At 34.2% G+C, this 18,314-nt stretch overlaps 1 protein-coding gene across 8 annotated transcripts in view; it reads right to left on the bottom strand.

The window, feature by feature from the left end:
- LOC106054102 (cAMP-dependent protein kinase type II regulatory subunit-like) overlaps positions 1-18,314 on the bottom strand; it is an 81,356-nt gene that overhangs the window by 42,945 nt on the left and 20,097 nt on the right. For 4 of the 8 annotated variants that reach the window (XM_056026929.1, XM_056026932.1, XM_056026930.1 and 1 more), the window contains 2 exons: positions 8,543-8,575; positions 8,090-8,142 (listed from right to left, as the gene is read on the bottom strand). In XM_056026929.1, coding sequence (XP_055882904.1) covers positions 8,090-8,142; positions 8,543-8,575 — 86 coding nt within the window. Of the gene's footprint in view, positions 1-8,089; positions 8,143-8,542; positions 8,576-12,938; positions 13,640-18,314 lie in introns of those variants that run through there. The other 4 variants (XM_056026925.1, XM_056026926.1, XM_056026927.1 and 1 more) reach the window with 4 other exon arrangements.

The following is an 18,314-nucleotide window of genomic DNA, read 5'->3' as shown; positions in this document are numbered from 1 at the left end:
TTGACCATGTCGTGTGTGCATTCTGTCAACAAACACAGTTTTTAACTTGTAATCTATTGACCATGTCGTGTGTGCATTCTGTCAACAAACACAGTTTATAACTTGCAATCTATTGACCATGTTGTGTGTGCATTCTGTCAACAAACACAGTTTATAACTTGTAATCTATTGACCATGTGTGTGTGCATTCTGTCAACACAGTTTATAACTTGTAATCTATTGACCATGTGTGTGTGCATTCTGTCAACAAACACAGTTTTTAACTTGTAATCTATTGACCATGTCGTGTGTGCATTCTGTCAACAAACACAGTTTTTAACTTGTAATCTATTGACCATGTCGTGTGTGCATTCTGTCAACAAACACAGTTTATAACTTGCAATCTATTGACCATGTTGTGTGTGCATTCTGTCAACAAACACAGTTTATAACTTGTAATCTATTGACCATGTGTGTGTGCATTCTGTCAACACAGTTTATAACTTGTAATCTATTGACCATGTGTGTGTGCATTCTGTCAACAAACACAGTTTTTAACTTGTAATCTATTGACCATGTCGTGTGTGCATTCTGTCAACAAACACAGTTTATAACTTGTAATCTATTGACCATGTCGTGTGTGCATTCTGTCAACAAACACAGTTTATAACTTGTAATCTATTGACCATGTGTGTGCATTCTGTCATTAAACAGAGTTTTTAACTTGTAATCTATTGACCATGTCGTGTGTGCATTCTGTCAACAAACAGAGTTTTTAACTTGTAATCTATTGACCATGTCGTGTGTGCATTCTGTCAACAAACACAGTTTATAACTTGTAATCTATTGACCATGTCGTGTGTGCATTCTGTCAACACAGTTTATAACTTGTAATCTATTGACCATGTCGTGTGTGCATTCTGTCAACACAGTTTATAACTTGTAATCTATTGACCATGTCGTGTGTGCATTCTGTCAACAAACACAGTTTATAACTTGTAATCTATTGACCATGTCGTGTGTGCATTCTGTCAACAAACACAGTTTTTAACTTGTAATCTATTGACCATGTCGTGTGTGCATTCTGTCAACAAACACAGTTTATAACTTGCAATCTATTGACCATGTTGTGTGTGCATTCTGTCAACAAACACAGTTTATAACTTGTAATCTATTGACCATGTGTGTGTGCATTCTGTCAACACAGTTTATAACTTGTAATCTATTGACCATGTGTGTGTGCATTCTGTCAACAAACACAGTTTTTAACTTGTAATCTATTGACCATGTCGTGTGTGCATTCTGTCAACAAACACAGTTTTTAACTTGTAATCTATTGAACATGTCGTGTGTGCATTCTGTCAACAAACACAGTTGTAATCTATTGACTATGTTGTGCCCATGCCCATGCTTTGAGTTTAATGAGAAACCAACTAACATCCAAATGGCTAGACTGGCCTCATTATGACTGGTATTGATTCATCTATAAATGGCAATCTGGTTATACAAAAGGGGGAAAGCCTGGTTCTCTCGTGACAATCTTGAGCAAATTGAGTTGACTTGGGGGTGATTAGGTGTTTTCATGGTCCAAGAGTGATGTTACTGTGTGTTGTAGTGGTCAAACAGAGGTATCACTATGTGCTGTAGTGGTTAACTGAGCTATCACTGTGTGCTGTAGTGGTTAACTGAGCTATCACTGTGTGCTGTAGTGGTCCAACAGAGGTGTCACTAAGTATTTTAGTGGTTAACTGAGCTCTGACGGAACATTCGAAACATTGTAAAACATTTTACAAACAAACATTTTACAAACACAAAACAGCAGCGCCGGACTTAACCATTGTGACTTAGAAGTCATGGAAAGAGATTAAGTAATCTACTAAGTATATATATATATATATGTAAATGGCAGGGCCGTACTTAACCATTGTGGGGCCCTATGCGAAACGGATTTCGCGGGGCCAAGTTTGGGTAGGGAAGCGGACAATAAGTGAAATTTAAAAGAGTTTGTATTAGAAAGTAAATTCGTCTATGCATTTTATCCATTCTTAACTACGTACAGAATTAATTTACGAACCTTGCGTGTAGCAAAGTCATAGAGTATATCATAATAATTCTGTTTCCTACATAGATCACGCTCAATAGCAAGAATTACCAAATATTTCAATCTATCTTTGAGAATTGTTGATCTCAAGTAATTCTTCATTAGTTTGAGGCGCGAAAAGCTTCTTTCACCAGGTGACACAATTACGGCTGATGCATAATGCCGCGCGTAAGATTGGCGTTTTCCATATTGAATGACACCCCAAAATGACAATTTTTGTCTATAAATGCATAATGCCGTTTTTATTTATCACCCGTAGGATAGGCGTTTTCCATATTGAATGACACCCCAAAATGACAATTTTTGTCTATATATTTCATGAGATTTGTATGAGTTTTCAAAAGATTTTTAATAATTTCCAGAGATTTGTATGAGTTTTCAAAAGATTTTTAATAATTTCCAGAGATTTCCATGACTTTTTCATATATTTTGCTATTTCAGGAGATTTCCAGGAGCTCCTGGAAAATCAGGCGGCCGCGAGAAATCTGTTATAATAAGTTATAAAATGGTTTAATTTAATAATTTAAACATTGAATTAGTCCTATGAAAATGTGGGGCCCACTGCAGTCGGATAGGTTGCTGTGGCCTATGGCCGTCCCTGCAAAACAGCGGCGTATGCTATTGTTATAAACCTGGTGGTGGCACAGATGGGGGTAGTGGTGTGAGTGTAGTCAGCCGACGCAAATCGCCCCAGGCCAGCGCTAGACGAGCGGTCAACCGTGACGAGTTACGATGGTCAGCCGAGTCGAGTGTCAACACGGCGGTTCATGAAGGATCGACGGCGGTTCGTGAACAGAGCTCAGGAGCGTCACGAGAGTTGTAGTCATCTGACCACCTGGAAACGTCGAGCGGCGTTCTGTCCGGTTCGAGAAGGCCAGTAGGGACCCTATATAAGAGCGGAGGTATCGCAGTCAAGACGGTCGAGAAAAGGGGCTCATTACAGCAAGGTTCACGAGAGACGGTTCACGACAGGGGTTCAGAGCCCGGTTCACTACAGTCCGGTCGACTACAGCACAGTTCAGCGGTGTGGTTCTGTACGGAGCATTACGACGGTTCAGTACGGAGTACTGTCAAGTACAGTTGAGACGACTGGCGTCTTGATCTTGGTCTGCGATCGAGTCCGACACAACGAGCCTAGTGTGTGAAGTCAGTCCTGAACTGTTGAACCCAGTGCAAGCCCGGAACGAGACGGAGAGGCCAGTGCAAGAGTTGATACTGCGGAACGGTGTTATTGGAGAGATATTTGTACAGTGTACGTGTTGCCAATTGTACAGTATTGGCTGTTATTTATTCAACTATTAAAGTGTTACGTTACTTTGGAGCCCTGAGTTATCAAGTTCTTTAAGTTGGTGGTGTATGGAGCAGTTTGCAGAGAGCCTGGATAGTGAGATTCGTAACAATATATATAATTCTAATCTTCGCTCTACAGTTTGGACGAGCAAGAAGTAAAGGAAAATCACTCTCATATTTCTGCGGATAGTAACCCCACGAAAAACAAGACGGGGGGGGGGGAGAACAAGTGGGTATTCACACGTCGCTATGGATGGCTGCGCGCTGGACTGTCAAACCTTGCCCGCTCCCATTCCCGTTCGTCCTGCGGGAGGTTTGGACTAAGAAGTAAACTATCTTCAACTCTGAAGGAACATCCGAAACATGTAAAACATTTTACAATACATTTGCAATACAAGCGCCAATGAAATTTTTTTAGATCGACAGTATCTTTACAACCCACAACTTAACAAGGTTACAAAGACAGTCTGTGTGGGAACACAAACTCAAAAAACGGCCCCCGAAGTGGTCCGTTCAGGCAGGCAAAAAGGCAAGTTTCAATATTTTTCAGGAAGAATATCAGAAACTATAAACTAAAAAGAGACGCGCTCGCGTCGAAAGTGTTGCTGATACTGTTGTATTGTTATTCAATGAACTGATAGTTTTGAAAATATAGTTAAATCCAGGACTGTCAGTGAATCAAAGGCAAAGAGCAGAGAGTAATGGAAAAAGATGGTTGACAGATCTCCTGTGGTGCCTTAACGGTCCAACAGACTAAGACAGTGTTTCCAAAAGTGTGTTCTGCGAGGGATGGTGTTCCACTAACTAGGCCACCACGTGAATCTCTCTAAGAAACAAGAAAAACATTTTTAAAATACTTTTGTTTTAAACCATATATGAAGTGTAATTGTATAAATGATTTTGGATCAGTCAAGTAATTAAATTTGTAATAAATCTGTGGATTTTAGACCTACAACCAAAATGTGTGCGATTAGAAATATTTTTACCAATTGTTTTTGTTTAGCGCTATTTAATGCTTTTTGCTTTCTCAATAAGGCATGATCCTATCAATTATCTGAACCACTTGAGAAAATGGAAAAAAAAAAGGGGGGGGGGGATAAGCAATGGATATCTGGGGGAATCTTTACTGTATTCGCTTTTTTAAAGCATTTTTTTTTAAAAAAGGGAAGGGGGGAGTGGGAACGACCTGAATTCAAACTCATGGCTCAAGCCTTCTCAAGCCAACACGGTAACCACTCTGCGAGTGGAGAGCCTAAGAACATGGAAGATTGTATAGCTATCTATTGTTTCTATAGTCTCGTCCTATTTTTCAGGTTGTTTTCACTAAGACTCCAAAACATAAATGATAGATAGGAATCGAGCTCTTTAATAAAGAACCATTAGTCAGTAGAAATAGAAACTTATCAAAAGATTACAAACAAGAATTAAAAGTACATCCCGAATTGCTTTTTTTTTTTTTTTTTTGAAGTTCTTGCCGCGTTAGTTTCTTCTTATTTCATTTGACAGAAATTACGTTTATTCTCGTTTCATTACTAGATCGAATTGCTTCTCAGTTCTAAGCGACCAGATAGTAAAATAGCACAATGTTAAGGTTTCTGATGTCAGCTTCAATTGACTCAAGCATACTTCAGGAAACAATCAATTAAAATTATCTAATCCAAACAGGTCATCGATTGGAAGTGTCTTAGAATTGGTTTGAAGCATTTGGCAGCAATGACTCCTATTATTTAGTGCATTGTAAAGGCCATAAGTAGGACAATTAACTAAGGCCCTTGCCTTAAACAAAGCAACTCATTGTAGAGAAAACCCAGCATGCACTTCACACCAGTGCGCTTTCAATTTTGGCTATTCTTAGGCTAGTCAAATATGACCAAGTTTGTCACAAACACTATTTGGAGATAAGGGGCCATATGTACAAATTGTGCAATTAGGAAAGAATGCAAGCGTAATGATAACTAGATGCCTTTTTTAACCATTAGATTAGATGATTGCTTGTTATACTTACAAACATATTTCAGCAAGCAAAACAGCGGATAAATGTAAGATAAAGTCAAATAACAAGAGTAACAGTTTCTAGGAAAACAATCCTACAAGTATTTGTATGCTAAACAGTTCTGACCTCTTGGCTCTCTCAATCGTTTTTACAAACTTTTATCAGCTCACTCTCTGTTTTCTGGGTGGAAGCTTATTTCTGCCACTTCCCATTTAGAGATCAAATTGAAATGTGCATAATTATTAGTTGTCGATGACAACACAGGAATCAATTAATTAATTTTGTTTTATATAAAGACAGTAGGGCCTACTTAGCTAAGGGGAGATAAGCCTTGTGTGGAGAATTGGATAGTTCGCAAAAATGATTAAACTCACAAAAACTATAAAACCTCCTAAAACCTTTTGTAAGTACTTGGATAGCTCAGTGGCCAACAAGTCGGCCTTGCTTCGAGAAAGCTCGAGTTCGAATTGTGACTAGAAAAAACTTTTTTTTTTAATTTTTTTTTTTTTCTTCTCTAAAGGAAGTACGGAAACCTTCTCCCTGATCCCTCCCTCCCCAATGCTCACTGGTTCATAAAAGTGATTCGGCCATAGTGCATTAAACGAAAACAATTAATAAAAATACTCTAATCGCATTAATTTATTATTGTTAATCTAGGTCTACTAAAAGTTAATTCCATAACTGATTCAAAATAATTTATGCAATTTCACTCAAAATAAGCTTTTTTTTTTTTTTTTACATTTTCGCTTGACTTTTCTTTCCAAGCACTAACCCCCTTCTTTGTTTTGCTTTATAACATTTTATACGAGATGTTGGTTGAAAACAAAAAGATGTTTGACATCCATGTGATGTTTATCAGTGTAATGTCTGTTAAGATTGTCAGCATGATCTACAATCAAGTTTCTATCTACTGGCTGTGGTTTTTTGTATGGCTTATGATAACTTATGGATGCATGTTGAGCGCATTAAGTTATCTGTTGGGCAGCTTTGAGGAGTCCTGAATTAACGCTGTGTAAGCAAGCCTAATGCAAGTTCTCAAAAGACACCACAATCTACTCATTTTTCCTGACAACTAAAAACCATTATTGATATGATGAGATGAGTATTTGTTGTTTTTTTTTAATGTTCTGTAACCTGATTACTTTTCTGCGAAAATATGTCATCTGTTTCGGCCCTCTGCTTAGAGTCTACTAAAGATAAACTGCAGAAAACCTGATGTCGTTTATTGCTAGTATCTTCCTTCTACCTGTAGCCCTATCTATGTATAGTGGGAAGTGCCCTTATCTTTGTAGTTTTAACAGTGGAGAGCAATAAAACATTTTTTACAACTAATTACTACTATTAGACGCTTGGAAAATCTTTTAAGAATTATTCGTTCTGTGTATGAAATATTTAGGCCTTGACTTCAAGTTTCTAGATATATTCTTGTATGGACTAAACTGATGGGCTTCATTAATCACAAAGTACGACCACTTGAAATCCTATTCAAACCAAATGAGCGACAAGTTTGTAAACCTCAGATAATAGGATTGTAGTACTTGTAAATACTAACACAGAAGACGTGCTCTTCCTGACTTAAGCCTAAAGAACTATTGAAATATAGGTCAGACTTTAAGTTAGGAACACTAGTGCTAAACAGTTTGAAGTGTTCTTGTACATCAACTTCTACACACTCTTCCTGTCACTTGGAGTTAAACAAAGTACACATTGCTCACAACAAATTAAAGAATTCCTTCACATTACAGATTTGCACTACAAGAGTGGCATAGAACCAAACAGTCACAAATAGATTATTGCAGCTTTATAACATCAACTTAACAAGGATTTTATAGATAGAGGATTACAATACAAAAAAAAAAAAAGGTTTTATGTTTTTAACAGGTTAACAAAAGAGATTTTGAAGATAGATTCACAGAAGGGACTTTAGAAACAGGTTCACAAAACAATTACTTTTTGGTTAATACTCTCCTTTTAGGCTAAAAATTATTCTATACATAACCTTCTCACACCCACCCAAAGTTCTTCCTCAGCAGTATAAAGTTATATACTGTTGAGACAAGACTTAGAGCTTTGGCTTTGTGTCATAGAGATAGAAGTATACTGCTGTTATCAGTAAGAAAATCTTTTTACTTTTGTTGAAAGTACATCACATAAAGAAAGACAAAGTTAATCACTATCTGAACAAGCCTTTTAAGTGCACACCCACATTCTTGAACAGAAATAATAGAGACTTTTTTTTGGACATACTTGTCATATATAGATTTGTTTGTGCAGTACATAGATGAATTTCTTGTGATACAAATGTTCAAGACAGGCTTTGTGTTACAGATACAAAGAGCTTAAGTCAATGTTACCAATATAGATACAAAGGGTTTAGTCAGTTTTACACCTACAGCTATTAGGGGAGAAAGGAGTACAAACAACATGAACAGACATAAAGTCAACAATAAATGACATTTTGAAGCCCCATAAGTTCATTCAGGAATGAGAATTTGAAATGAACTACTAAGCAGTAAGTCATTAATAAGTCTAACAAAAACATCAGATTCTTTGAATATCCTAATACAAGTACTATAATGTGAATAGTCACTCCAAGCTAAGTGTAAGGACAGCCACTATAACCACCATCTAGTTTGTTCACAATCCTTAGTCAAGAAACTGTTTTCAACAAATAGAGGAACACTGAAAATGTAATCAAACTAACAATAAAATAAATAAAAATGTACCTTAGTGTATCCCTGATCATCATCAGCCTCAGGGTCATAACGTTCTGCCGAAACTAAACAGAAAAACAGAATTTTCAATTTTCGTTTTTCTAAAATGAAACTTTTTATGTAACAAAATAAATATATATGTTAGTATGTTATATGGGGATGCTTGCCGAGAGGCTAAGTACGCTTGAACTTGGCTTGTCCTGGTCTAAGTATGAAGGGGACTCAAGATTCGACACCCGACTCTAGCAGAGTTGTGTTTACTGAGTGCCTAAAAGCAGCACGGAAAACTTCTTCCAGATGCCCCCCCCCACACACACACACACAGGTCCACAAATGAGATTGGACCATAGCGCTCTGAGCATGCTATAAGCACGAAAGTATCGCTATGTAAAAAGCTATAATTTATTTATTTTTTTATTTGAACAAACCTACTGATGAAAATATCTAGAACAAAGTTTTATTTACCTGACTTTCTTCTGTCTCTAGCTTGTGGTGGAGCTGTTAGACACAACAAAATACATTCAATTAGAGTTACTTAACTCAAGAGTTATACATGGCTAGAGTATGTGGTGTTGCTTGGTTGTTTTTCTACATACAAGCATTGATAGTTTTGTTTTGTTGAAACATTTTGTATCTGTAGGTCTAGTAATTTTCTTAAATAGTTTACCAATTCGACAAAACTCATTCCTGTAGGTATCTATCAAACTGACCATATTTTAACAAAATAATCTTCTTGGGACTAGATTTTAGGAGGGCATGAAATAACTTTAGTTTTTTAAGAAAATTACACTACACTGTGGTCTAAGCTAGAGTATTTTTAAAGCTAACTGCAAAATGCAAAAGAAGTCAACAATAATAACAAAATAAAATGTTATTTTAAGCCAAGGTTTAAGTCTAAAGAGTAAAATGTTATTTGTAAGCCTAGGTGTTTGTCTATCAATTAGAATGACACATAGTTACAACATACTTGTCATGCCTAAAGGCAATATGTTATTAGGGCTATTTGTCAGCAGAGATTTTAGGATGAATGTTTTAGAGAGAGAGAGAAATATATATAACATATAAATGTTGGCCTCCATCAGTTCTGGAATGACTATTGTTTGTTTTCAAATAAAATGCTTTTATGTGAATAATATGGTGGTTTAACTGTATCTTATTTAGTTGGTTTTTTTTTTTAATGTATCAAACATATTTTTAAAATAGTTATTGATTGTATACATTTTGTGTTCAGTTTACAAATAAGCATGAAACATCAGTATAAGTGAGCTAAACATCAAATTATTTAAATAAACTATTTCATATCAAAATTTTTTTTTTATTTTATTTTTCAGGCGATGATGAAAATTTATTTTCATCTGTATATTGCAATGTTGAACAATCCAACATAAAAGGCATTTGTATAACATAATTCTACAAGCCATTGAAAATCACTCAAAATTTATCCCAATATTTACTTTTTGTGAGGCTCTGGAAAATCTGGATCCCATGTTAGTCTAATTGTATTAACAGAAGAGGCCATTTTGAAGAGGTAATTGACCACAATATTAATTGCATGCAAGGTGAAGAAATCCATGGCTAATTATCCGGAGGAAAAGAGGTGTTACAGCAAGTTTAGGTATACTTGGAGAAGAGGAAAATAATTAAGAATGCACACTGCAGAGATTTATTAGTCTATCCATTTGCTTACCAAATACAGAAGACATTAGACTTCTGAAAAGGAAACTTTTTAAAGAAAGTGTATTTTTATTCATTTACCATTTTTAAACTAAAATAATATTATGATGAAAAGAAATTACTGTCTTTGCATGCTGATCAGCTGAATGTTTTTAAAAGTGTATTATGTGGGTTAGATTTGTTTTTATGAAAGTTACATTTTACTTCAATTCAGTCCTTTTTTTTTTTCTACAACACCAGATGTCAACAGTGTCAAGACATTTCTCTAATAATAACAGTAAAGAAATATCCATTCTGGTATGCTTTAACAGAATATATACTACACACTTCCCCCAAGCCTATTTATATTGTATGCTTTTTGACTGTCATACATACATTACAGTGGGTCAGATTGTCATAGTTTCTAATGTACAGATGAGTACTAACAATTTGGATGATATATTTAACTGTTTCACATATATAAAATAAAATTTTGTTTTTATTTTCATGATTTTTTGGTAGTATATCTAGAATTAAAGAGCTAAGATGATACACAACTCTTATGTGCTGTCTGGCCATCTGTAACGGAACTACTCTACCAACTTCTCTTGGATAGAGCAATATAGAGACTATCATTGAAATACTTTCATTCCCTTTTTATGATATACTATATAATGAAATCTGGTAGTTGCTAAACAAATACCAGTATAATCTAGCATTTTGTAAATTTCTGTATTATAAATCTACTGTAAATCACTAGTAGTTACTTCATGCTTCTACAACCTAAGTTTGTTGCTGATACACATTGTCCATTCACAATAATTATTTCAAAGTTATAAGACATCCACAGTTAATGTATATATTTATCACTGTCAATGAAAAGAAGAAAATGCTGAAAATTTCCATTTAGTGTTGGATATACCTAAAATTATTGCTTTGTAAAAAAAAAGAAAAAAATACTTTTTTTAATATATAGATTAAATTTAATACTATAAATTTTATGAATGGACAACAAATTATTTTTGATATGATAAATACTTTTTGGGTTAGAATGCTTTTTTTTTTTTTTGCATAGATGGTTTAACAGTTGTTTTACGAAAATCTATAGCTCTCACAGGTCAGTATCACATTTTAAAGGATATATAATGAATGGCATATATATATTCAGTTTCAAATACATTTTAAAATACTTGTTAATTTTAATGAAGTAAAGAGAGAGAAACATTTAGAACATGATACATGTCACAAATGCACCTACAATTTATATTTAGTATATAATATAATAAAATATAATATAATGAAAAAAGACAGCCATATATGGCTATTGAGACTTTTTTCACTAATGAGTGCACATTTTAAGGATTAAGGAAAGATGTTTTAATACCGACCAATGCAGAGACTAAACATATGAGGAGGTAACAGTCAAAATTTACTTAGTCTGATCTGACTGGCGATTCAAAACTAACACTCCACCAAATGTCTTTATTTTAAGTCATATGTGTAAACTTATTTTTAAAGCTGCCAGAGTTAAGCTCCAAGAGCTGTGGATTTTTTTCATTTTAAATCTTTTCTTTATTTGCTGTACATGTGTAACAGTTATAACAGTTACAAGTTATAATTATTTTATTTAAACTATACATACAGTTCCTTTATTTTAAAAAGCAAAAAAGGGACACTACTCTGTGTTGTTTTGGGATAAAGTAATTCTTAATCGTTGTTTTCATAAGAAAGATTATTTGATATTTTTGTTATTTGTCCAACCCAGAAAAAATGTTGTAATTACAAATTAGTACTTTTTTTTAAGAGCACAGAAAATCCCCTTAGAGTGAGCAAGACAGACAGGGATGTATGCTATTGAAGCTCAACCAGTTTGGACCTTACAAGTAATGGGTCATCCTGCAAACAAAAACCATTCAACAAAACCTTTACTGTTCCAATATACATTGGGATGAAAGGTTTTATGTCTTGGCCTTAAAAATGTAGGTTGGGCATCACTGATGTAGACTACTCCACTTCGGTAAAATAATATAATGGTTCAAGAGGACATACTTAAGATAGCTGCTATATTATCAGAACCACCCTCGTAAGAGATATATATATATGCTATTTGTGGACGATGCAGCAGTAGTGGCACACTCACAAGAGGAGCTTAGTCACTAATGTCATGCTTCTCTCAGGCCTGTAAAGAGTATGGCCTAACCATTAGCATGAAGAAAACAAATCGTATGGGACCATTTGCTACAGCATCACCCTGCATCCTCAATGATGACAACAAGCTTGTTACTGTAAATGAATTCTGCTACCTTGGATCTACAATTAATTCAAGATGACCTGTCTCTATGGACAGCAAAAAGACGTGCCTCAGTTCTGGAAGAAAAGCATGCCACCCGAAAAATTGCTGGCTCCTCTACCACCAAGCGAAAGTCACTTAACCTGAGATATATGTGAACAGGAGTGTCTCTCCAAAATAGGACTCTACAGTCACATGACAAACCGTTCTACAAGATAAACTAGTCATTACTACTGAAGGTGGCCAACTATTATTATTACATTGTATCACTTTAAATTTTTTAATTTAAAACCAATGTTGTTTTTTTTAAGTTCTGAATAGCTAAGAAAGTATTTAACCTAAAATTTGATATTAGAAAATAAAAACTTTAATTTTGATACTTTATTTAATGCTTTATGTTAAGTTACTATTAGGAAAAATAAGATGTTACTAGACCCAATAAATGTAATAAAAAGTACTTTTTGTGATTAGTGTGATCATCTAGATTTAGATCAGATTAGATATATATATATATAAATGTGCAGACTTTGATAGGTGTCTCACTCACACTACTACTGTTACTACACACACTCAGTCACAGTGTCATTAAGTTAGTTCAGTTACTGAGTTAGTGTTGTGAGTTGTGTGTTGCAGTAGACTAGATCTAGATTCTTAGATATTTTTTTGTATCTAATTCTAATCCATTGCTGATGATTGCTAGACTACTTTAGAAAGTCTAGACCATCACTACATTAGATTTACTTATTTAGCAGTTAAGTCTAAAGTAGTCTAGCAATGAATTATAAGTGGTAGCAGACAGACCAAGATCTAGTCTAATCTAATAATCATCCTTGAAAAGGGTGTGAACTCTAGTCTGCAAAATGTAAAACATCTAAAAACTGACTAAAATCATTTAGTAAATTTAAGTAAATCATTTACCAGGCGGATCATCGTCCTCATCTTCATCGCCTGTGTCATTGTTATTATCCTTAATTATAGTTTTTTCTGTCTGAAATCGTATGGAATTTCCTTTAAGACTAGGATTCTTCTTTTCGTTTAATTTGTTAAAATATTCACATGCAAAAGCTTCTAAATTTTGGGGGCGTGCTCTCAAAACAGCAACAGTAAATTCTTGTAGCAAGTCAGTTAATCCTGGCGGAATCTCGAAATTCATGGTAATGTTAATCTAGAATCTAAGCTATTTAAAAATAAAATTATTTATTTAAAGAATCTAGACTATTTTGAATGGCGCAAAAGAAATTCACATTGTTAAATCCAGTTAGGAAATATAATGCTAAGCTAGATCTATGAGTTTAAATCATTATTTCGTGTCTTCTGCAGTGTTCCGGTAGCGCTTCTTAGCAATACTGCTGTAACGAAAACATTTACCGCAACGAAGAACACTTGACGTCACTAAGGGGCACCTCACTACTCCCTAAATTCTTGCGCCACCTAGACTAATTTATGTTAAGTTTTAGAATATAATCGCGCTTCGATCTACAACTAAATATCTCCATTTCGTTGAATTTAACATAACAATGTTGTGTAATGAAATGTCGTTGATGAACAAACTGATTTATCCTGTTGAACGGAAGCTACATCTGCTTGGCGTTTAGAACAGTCTCGCACTAGATTTATTTTGTCTAAAACATCGATTGGGAAAAAAATGTGCATATTATTTAGCACTTGGACTTAGCCTATTGTTATCTCATATATCTAGATCTATACAAAGCTTATATTATCTAGAACTATGTAAAATATCTAACCAATAAAGGGATAAGAATGCGTGATGCAAGATAACAAAAATTCAGTTCAAATTAATATATCTAGATCTACTTTGAATGATAGAAAAAAATGCCAAATAAAGCATGATTTTCTATAACTTGATTTTGTAAAGTGCGATAACCAATTGGGGACGAATTAACTGTGAGTCAAAATTATTTCTCTCCCCTAATTTTTAATTAGTGATGGGAACAAAACTAAATTTTAAAAGTTAAACTAAAACTAATTTTCAACTAAAATGAAGTAGTTAAACTAAAAGTGTATAATGAATTTCAAAATATAGTTAAACTAAACTAAACAAAAATTAACCTATACAAACTTTTCATAAATTTTTTTGGAGGGGGGGGGGGGGGTTGAACTAGATCTATATATAGCTATAATCATTCGACTGTATGCCTACGGGTCGATCTAATTATTTTAACATTGTAAAAATATGTATCCATAATAAAATAAGGAATATGTTTCTTTCATAAACTTTAAGGCACAATAAAATTTAAAAAAAAAAGATGTCTAAATAAATATGCGTGCTGTATTTTTGCCTTGAATTAAAACCTTTAGAAAAGAATGGTACTCTTTTTTTTATATTATATGTGTACGTCTATCTGACCAGGTTGTTAAAATCAGTTGGACACACCGTCTATTTACTTTCAGGGCAGGGAGGGTGTTTACTATTTTAGTGTAAAGAAATAATATCTAAGAACATGCTTGACTAGCCATGCCAGTGTGTTATTTTCTTGTCTGACCACTTGACATTAAGCAAACAAAAAAATGCAGGGTAGTCTTGAAGTGTCATCGGCTACACACGTACAGTACACTAGGCCTACATGTGTACGTCTAGCTAACCAGGTTGTTAAAATCAGTTGGACACAGTCTATTTACTTTATGGTCAGAGAGGGTGTGGATTTTTTTTCTAGAGTTGGTTATCCTACTAATATAATGCTTTTAGATCTATATAGGCCTAACTGTCAATTTAGACTTAGATCTCAATAATAAGTCTTACGATTATACTTGATGTTCCTGCAGTTAATAAATTATTGTTTTCCGCAAATGAATTGATTAAAACCACTAAATATTGATCTAACTCACTAATCAGATTCCCACAATAAACAGAAATTAAAACCCCATTCATAATATTGCATAAAAGCTTTTGGCAAAAAATGTTTAACATTTTATAATGCTGCTACTTTAAAGTGCAGATATTGACTCCCATAACTTCTACCAGCACCTTACTTTACCCTCTTCAAATGCAGACTGACGAAATAGTTGTTAACTGCATCGTTTTTTGTTTTATAATCAAAGTTATTGATGCATGACCAGAAAATAGGTAGGCCTATATGTGTTTCAACCCTGACCACGTGTTGAAAAGTTGTACAAATTTTAATTAAACTTTTTAGTTAGTAACTAAGAAAAATTAAATTAAACTACAATTTTAACTACGCCTTTTTTTTTTCTAGATAAATTTTGGCTTTAATTTTTTTTTTAGTTAAACTAAAAGTTTCCAACTTTTTAGTTAACTTTTGCCATCACTATTTTTAATAAAAATACCCCCTCTTTTTTTTTTAAACAAATTAATCAACATACTGGTTATTGGCCTCCAATTTCCAAGCTAAAATTGGTTAAATGTAAATCAGAAGCCACTTCATACAAAAGAATCCTATATAATTCAATAAATAGATGACCTTTGAGATTGTAATAGTGTAATTGTCACGTACACTATGACCATATATGGTAACAGTTTTGAGTTGTTCGCCGACTTAGCTCGAAAAAGCAGGGAAACATCAGACTGCAATGATTGGTTGGTCTGGGAGGTGTAAGTTGTTGATCACGTGATTACGAGCTGAAAACCGGGGAAGATGCAAAATAGCCTCAGTCGGTTGTAAATTTTTGTAGGGATAAGATCTAACTTGTATGTTGTTAAGAATATATATTTTATTCGTATCAAGACTCAGATATATTATTGAATAGATCAGTTATTCAAGTACATTTAAGCATTGTAACTATTTTGTGTATAGTGTTTTCAAGTTATTAATTAAAGTAATTGTTTTTGAACGAAGAGAAGTTTCTTCATTGAATTTAGATCGTACTTAAATCATATTTGTCAAGTTGTAACTCCTAGACCTAGATGATCCTCTTATCAATTGGTAACATTCTATATGATCGTATCACCAACATAGATCTGTCTACTTCTGTACGATCATCTTATCGAAAGATCATTTCAAGATCTTCGGCAATCACGTTCATTGATGGTGCAATATAGTTCAAGTCTGATCGTGACAGTATCATCATCTTAGAGTGTGACATCAACACCATTAAAGATCATGACATCTGGCACCTCCGACACTCGATAAAGGTCATCACAAGGTCATCAAAAGATCATCAAAAAAATCATCAAAAAAAATATTTTTTTTTCAAGGAAACATTTTTCGAAACTTCGTCAATTACAACACTTCGATTTTCTTCAACTTGAGAATAGTTCTACTGTGTTCAAAGGTCAGTTTGGTTATCGATATCTTATCTTATCATAGATATAGATCTACGATAGAGTTTTCACTATAACTCTCGAGATCTAATATTATTATATTGTATTGGCATTGGCAATAAGACCAATATTATTTAACTGGCACGATATATAAGCCCAGTAATATTTAGCTGGCATAACATAAGCCCAGTTCTGGCATAACATAAGCCCAGTATTATTCAACTGACACAGTAGATAAGCCCAGTATCATTTAACTGGCATCATTAGTATTATAGATAAGCCCAGTAGCAATTACCTGGCACTATAATCTATCAAGTATCATTCAACTGACATCATTATTATTACAGATAAGCCCAGTAGCAATTACCTGGCACTATAAGCTATCAAGTAGACATTTTTCTACTAAATGATATCAAGTCAATCGTATAGAACGACGACTTTAATACTACAAGTTATACTAGATCTACAATCTCAAGAGAAAGAAAGTTAATAGCCTTGTACGGCTCAGCAATATTTTATTAACCTGATACGGTTGAATACATCTACACTTCCTACAACGACTCCAGTAGTACTTCTACTGTAAAACAAAGTTCTACTTCATAGCCTAATACGGCATAACTAACATTGTTATATTCAAAAGGAACTATATTTGTATATTCAAGTCATATATTCTAGAACACAAGAACTATACAATGGATTCAAGTTCTCAACCTACACTTAGAACACAACTATTCTTAGAATTACTCGACAGAGCTAAAGCACTCAAATTACCGCTACATGAACAAGAAGCCTGGGCACATCGAAAACTTGAAGAAGATGAAGCAAAGAAACGTCAAGAAGACAAAGAATCTGAAGAAAAGCAAAGTCGAGAAGCAGAAAAACAAAGACAAGAAACAGAAAAGCAAAGACAAGAAGCAGAAAAGCAAAGACAAGAAGCAGAAAAACAAAGACAAGAAGCAGAAAAGCAAAGACAATAAGCTGAAAGACAAAGAGAACATGAAAGAGCACAAATGGAATTCGAAAAATTGAAAATGCAACACGAAGAAAATAAACTAAAAGACTCAAAAAGTACAGAAGCCAACACTACTTAAGCAAGTTCTAATGTCTTTGATCGATATAAACTCATGTCAAAGATCCATTCATTCAATGAGTCTACAGATAACATAGACTCATACCTTATTAGATTCGAGGAACTAGCAACAACGTCTGGCTTACCTGAAGAACATTGGTCAAGTTCCCTTCTCAGTTAAATGACAGGAAAAGCAGTTGACATTTGTTCGCAGTTATCAGTCAACGAGCGCAGTGACTATCATGATATCAAGGAAGCATTACTACGTCAATACGGAGCAACCTCAGACAACTACAGAAAGAAATTCTATAGCTCAAGACCGAAACAAGAAGACGATCCTCAAATTTTCGTTTCGAACATGACCATGTGGTTCGATAGATGGATATCTCTTGCTAAAGTGGAAAATACTTATCAAGCTATCAGACAACATATCATCATTGATTATATCACACATGCTCATTCAGAAGATATCCAATCCTATATAATTGAAAGAAGTCCTTCGGATATTCCTACGTTAACCAAAATCATCAGACAATATAAAGCTGCTTATCCAAACAAGCCAGTCAAACCAGCAGCAGATGAAAACTTTGTATGTTATTCACAAGACAGAAGAAATTCACAGAATACAAAATATGATAAAATCATTTGCAACAAATGCAACAACATAGGACATCCTGCTTCTCAATGCCGAACCAAGATTATTGAATGTTCATATTGTCATATGAAAGGTCATCAAGCTCATGAATGCAGAAGAAAGCAGTTTAACACCAGCAATCCATACCATGGCAAGCAATCTACAAGAAATCAAAGATATAATGAAAGACCTCGTTACAGAAGCCACTCTCAAGATTCCAGACCACGATATGTATATAAGAAGAATTTTTCCAACAGAAATGATAGAGATGAACATTCAACTATGACTGTCATAGCGAAAGCAAATGGTCTTAAATTCTATCCAGGTTTGGTAGGAAATCAAAAAGTACAG

The sequence above is a fragment of the Biomphalaria glabrata genome, chromosome 4 (genome assembly GCF_947242115.1).
Source record: "Biomphalaria glabrata chromosome 4, xgBioGlab47.1, whole genome shotgun sequence".
Taxonomy (NCBI): domain Eukaryota; kingdom Metazoa; phylum Mollusca; class Gastropoda; family Planorbidae; genus Biomphalaria; species Biomphalaria glabrata.
This window is presented reverse-complemented; position numbering and strand designations above follow the sequence as displayed.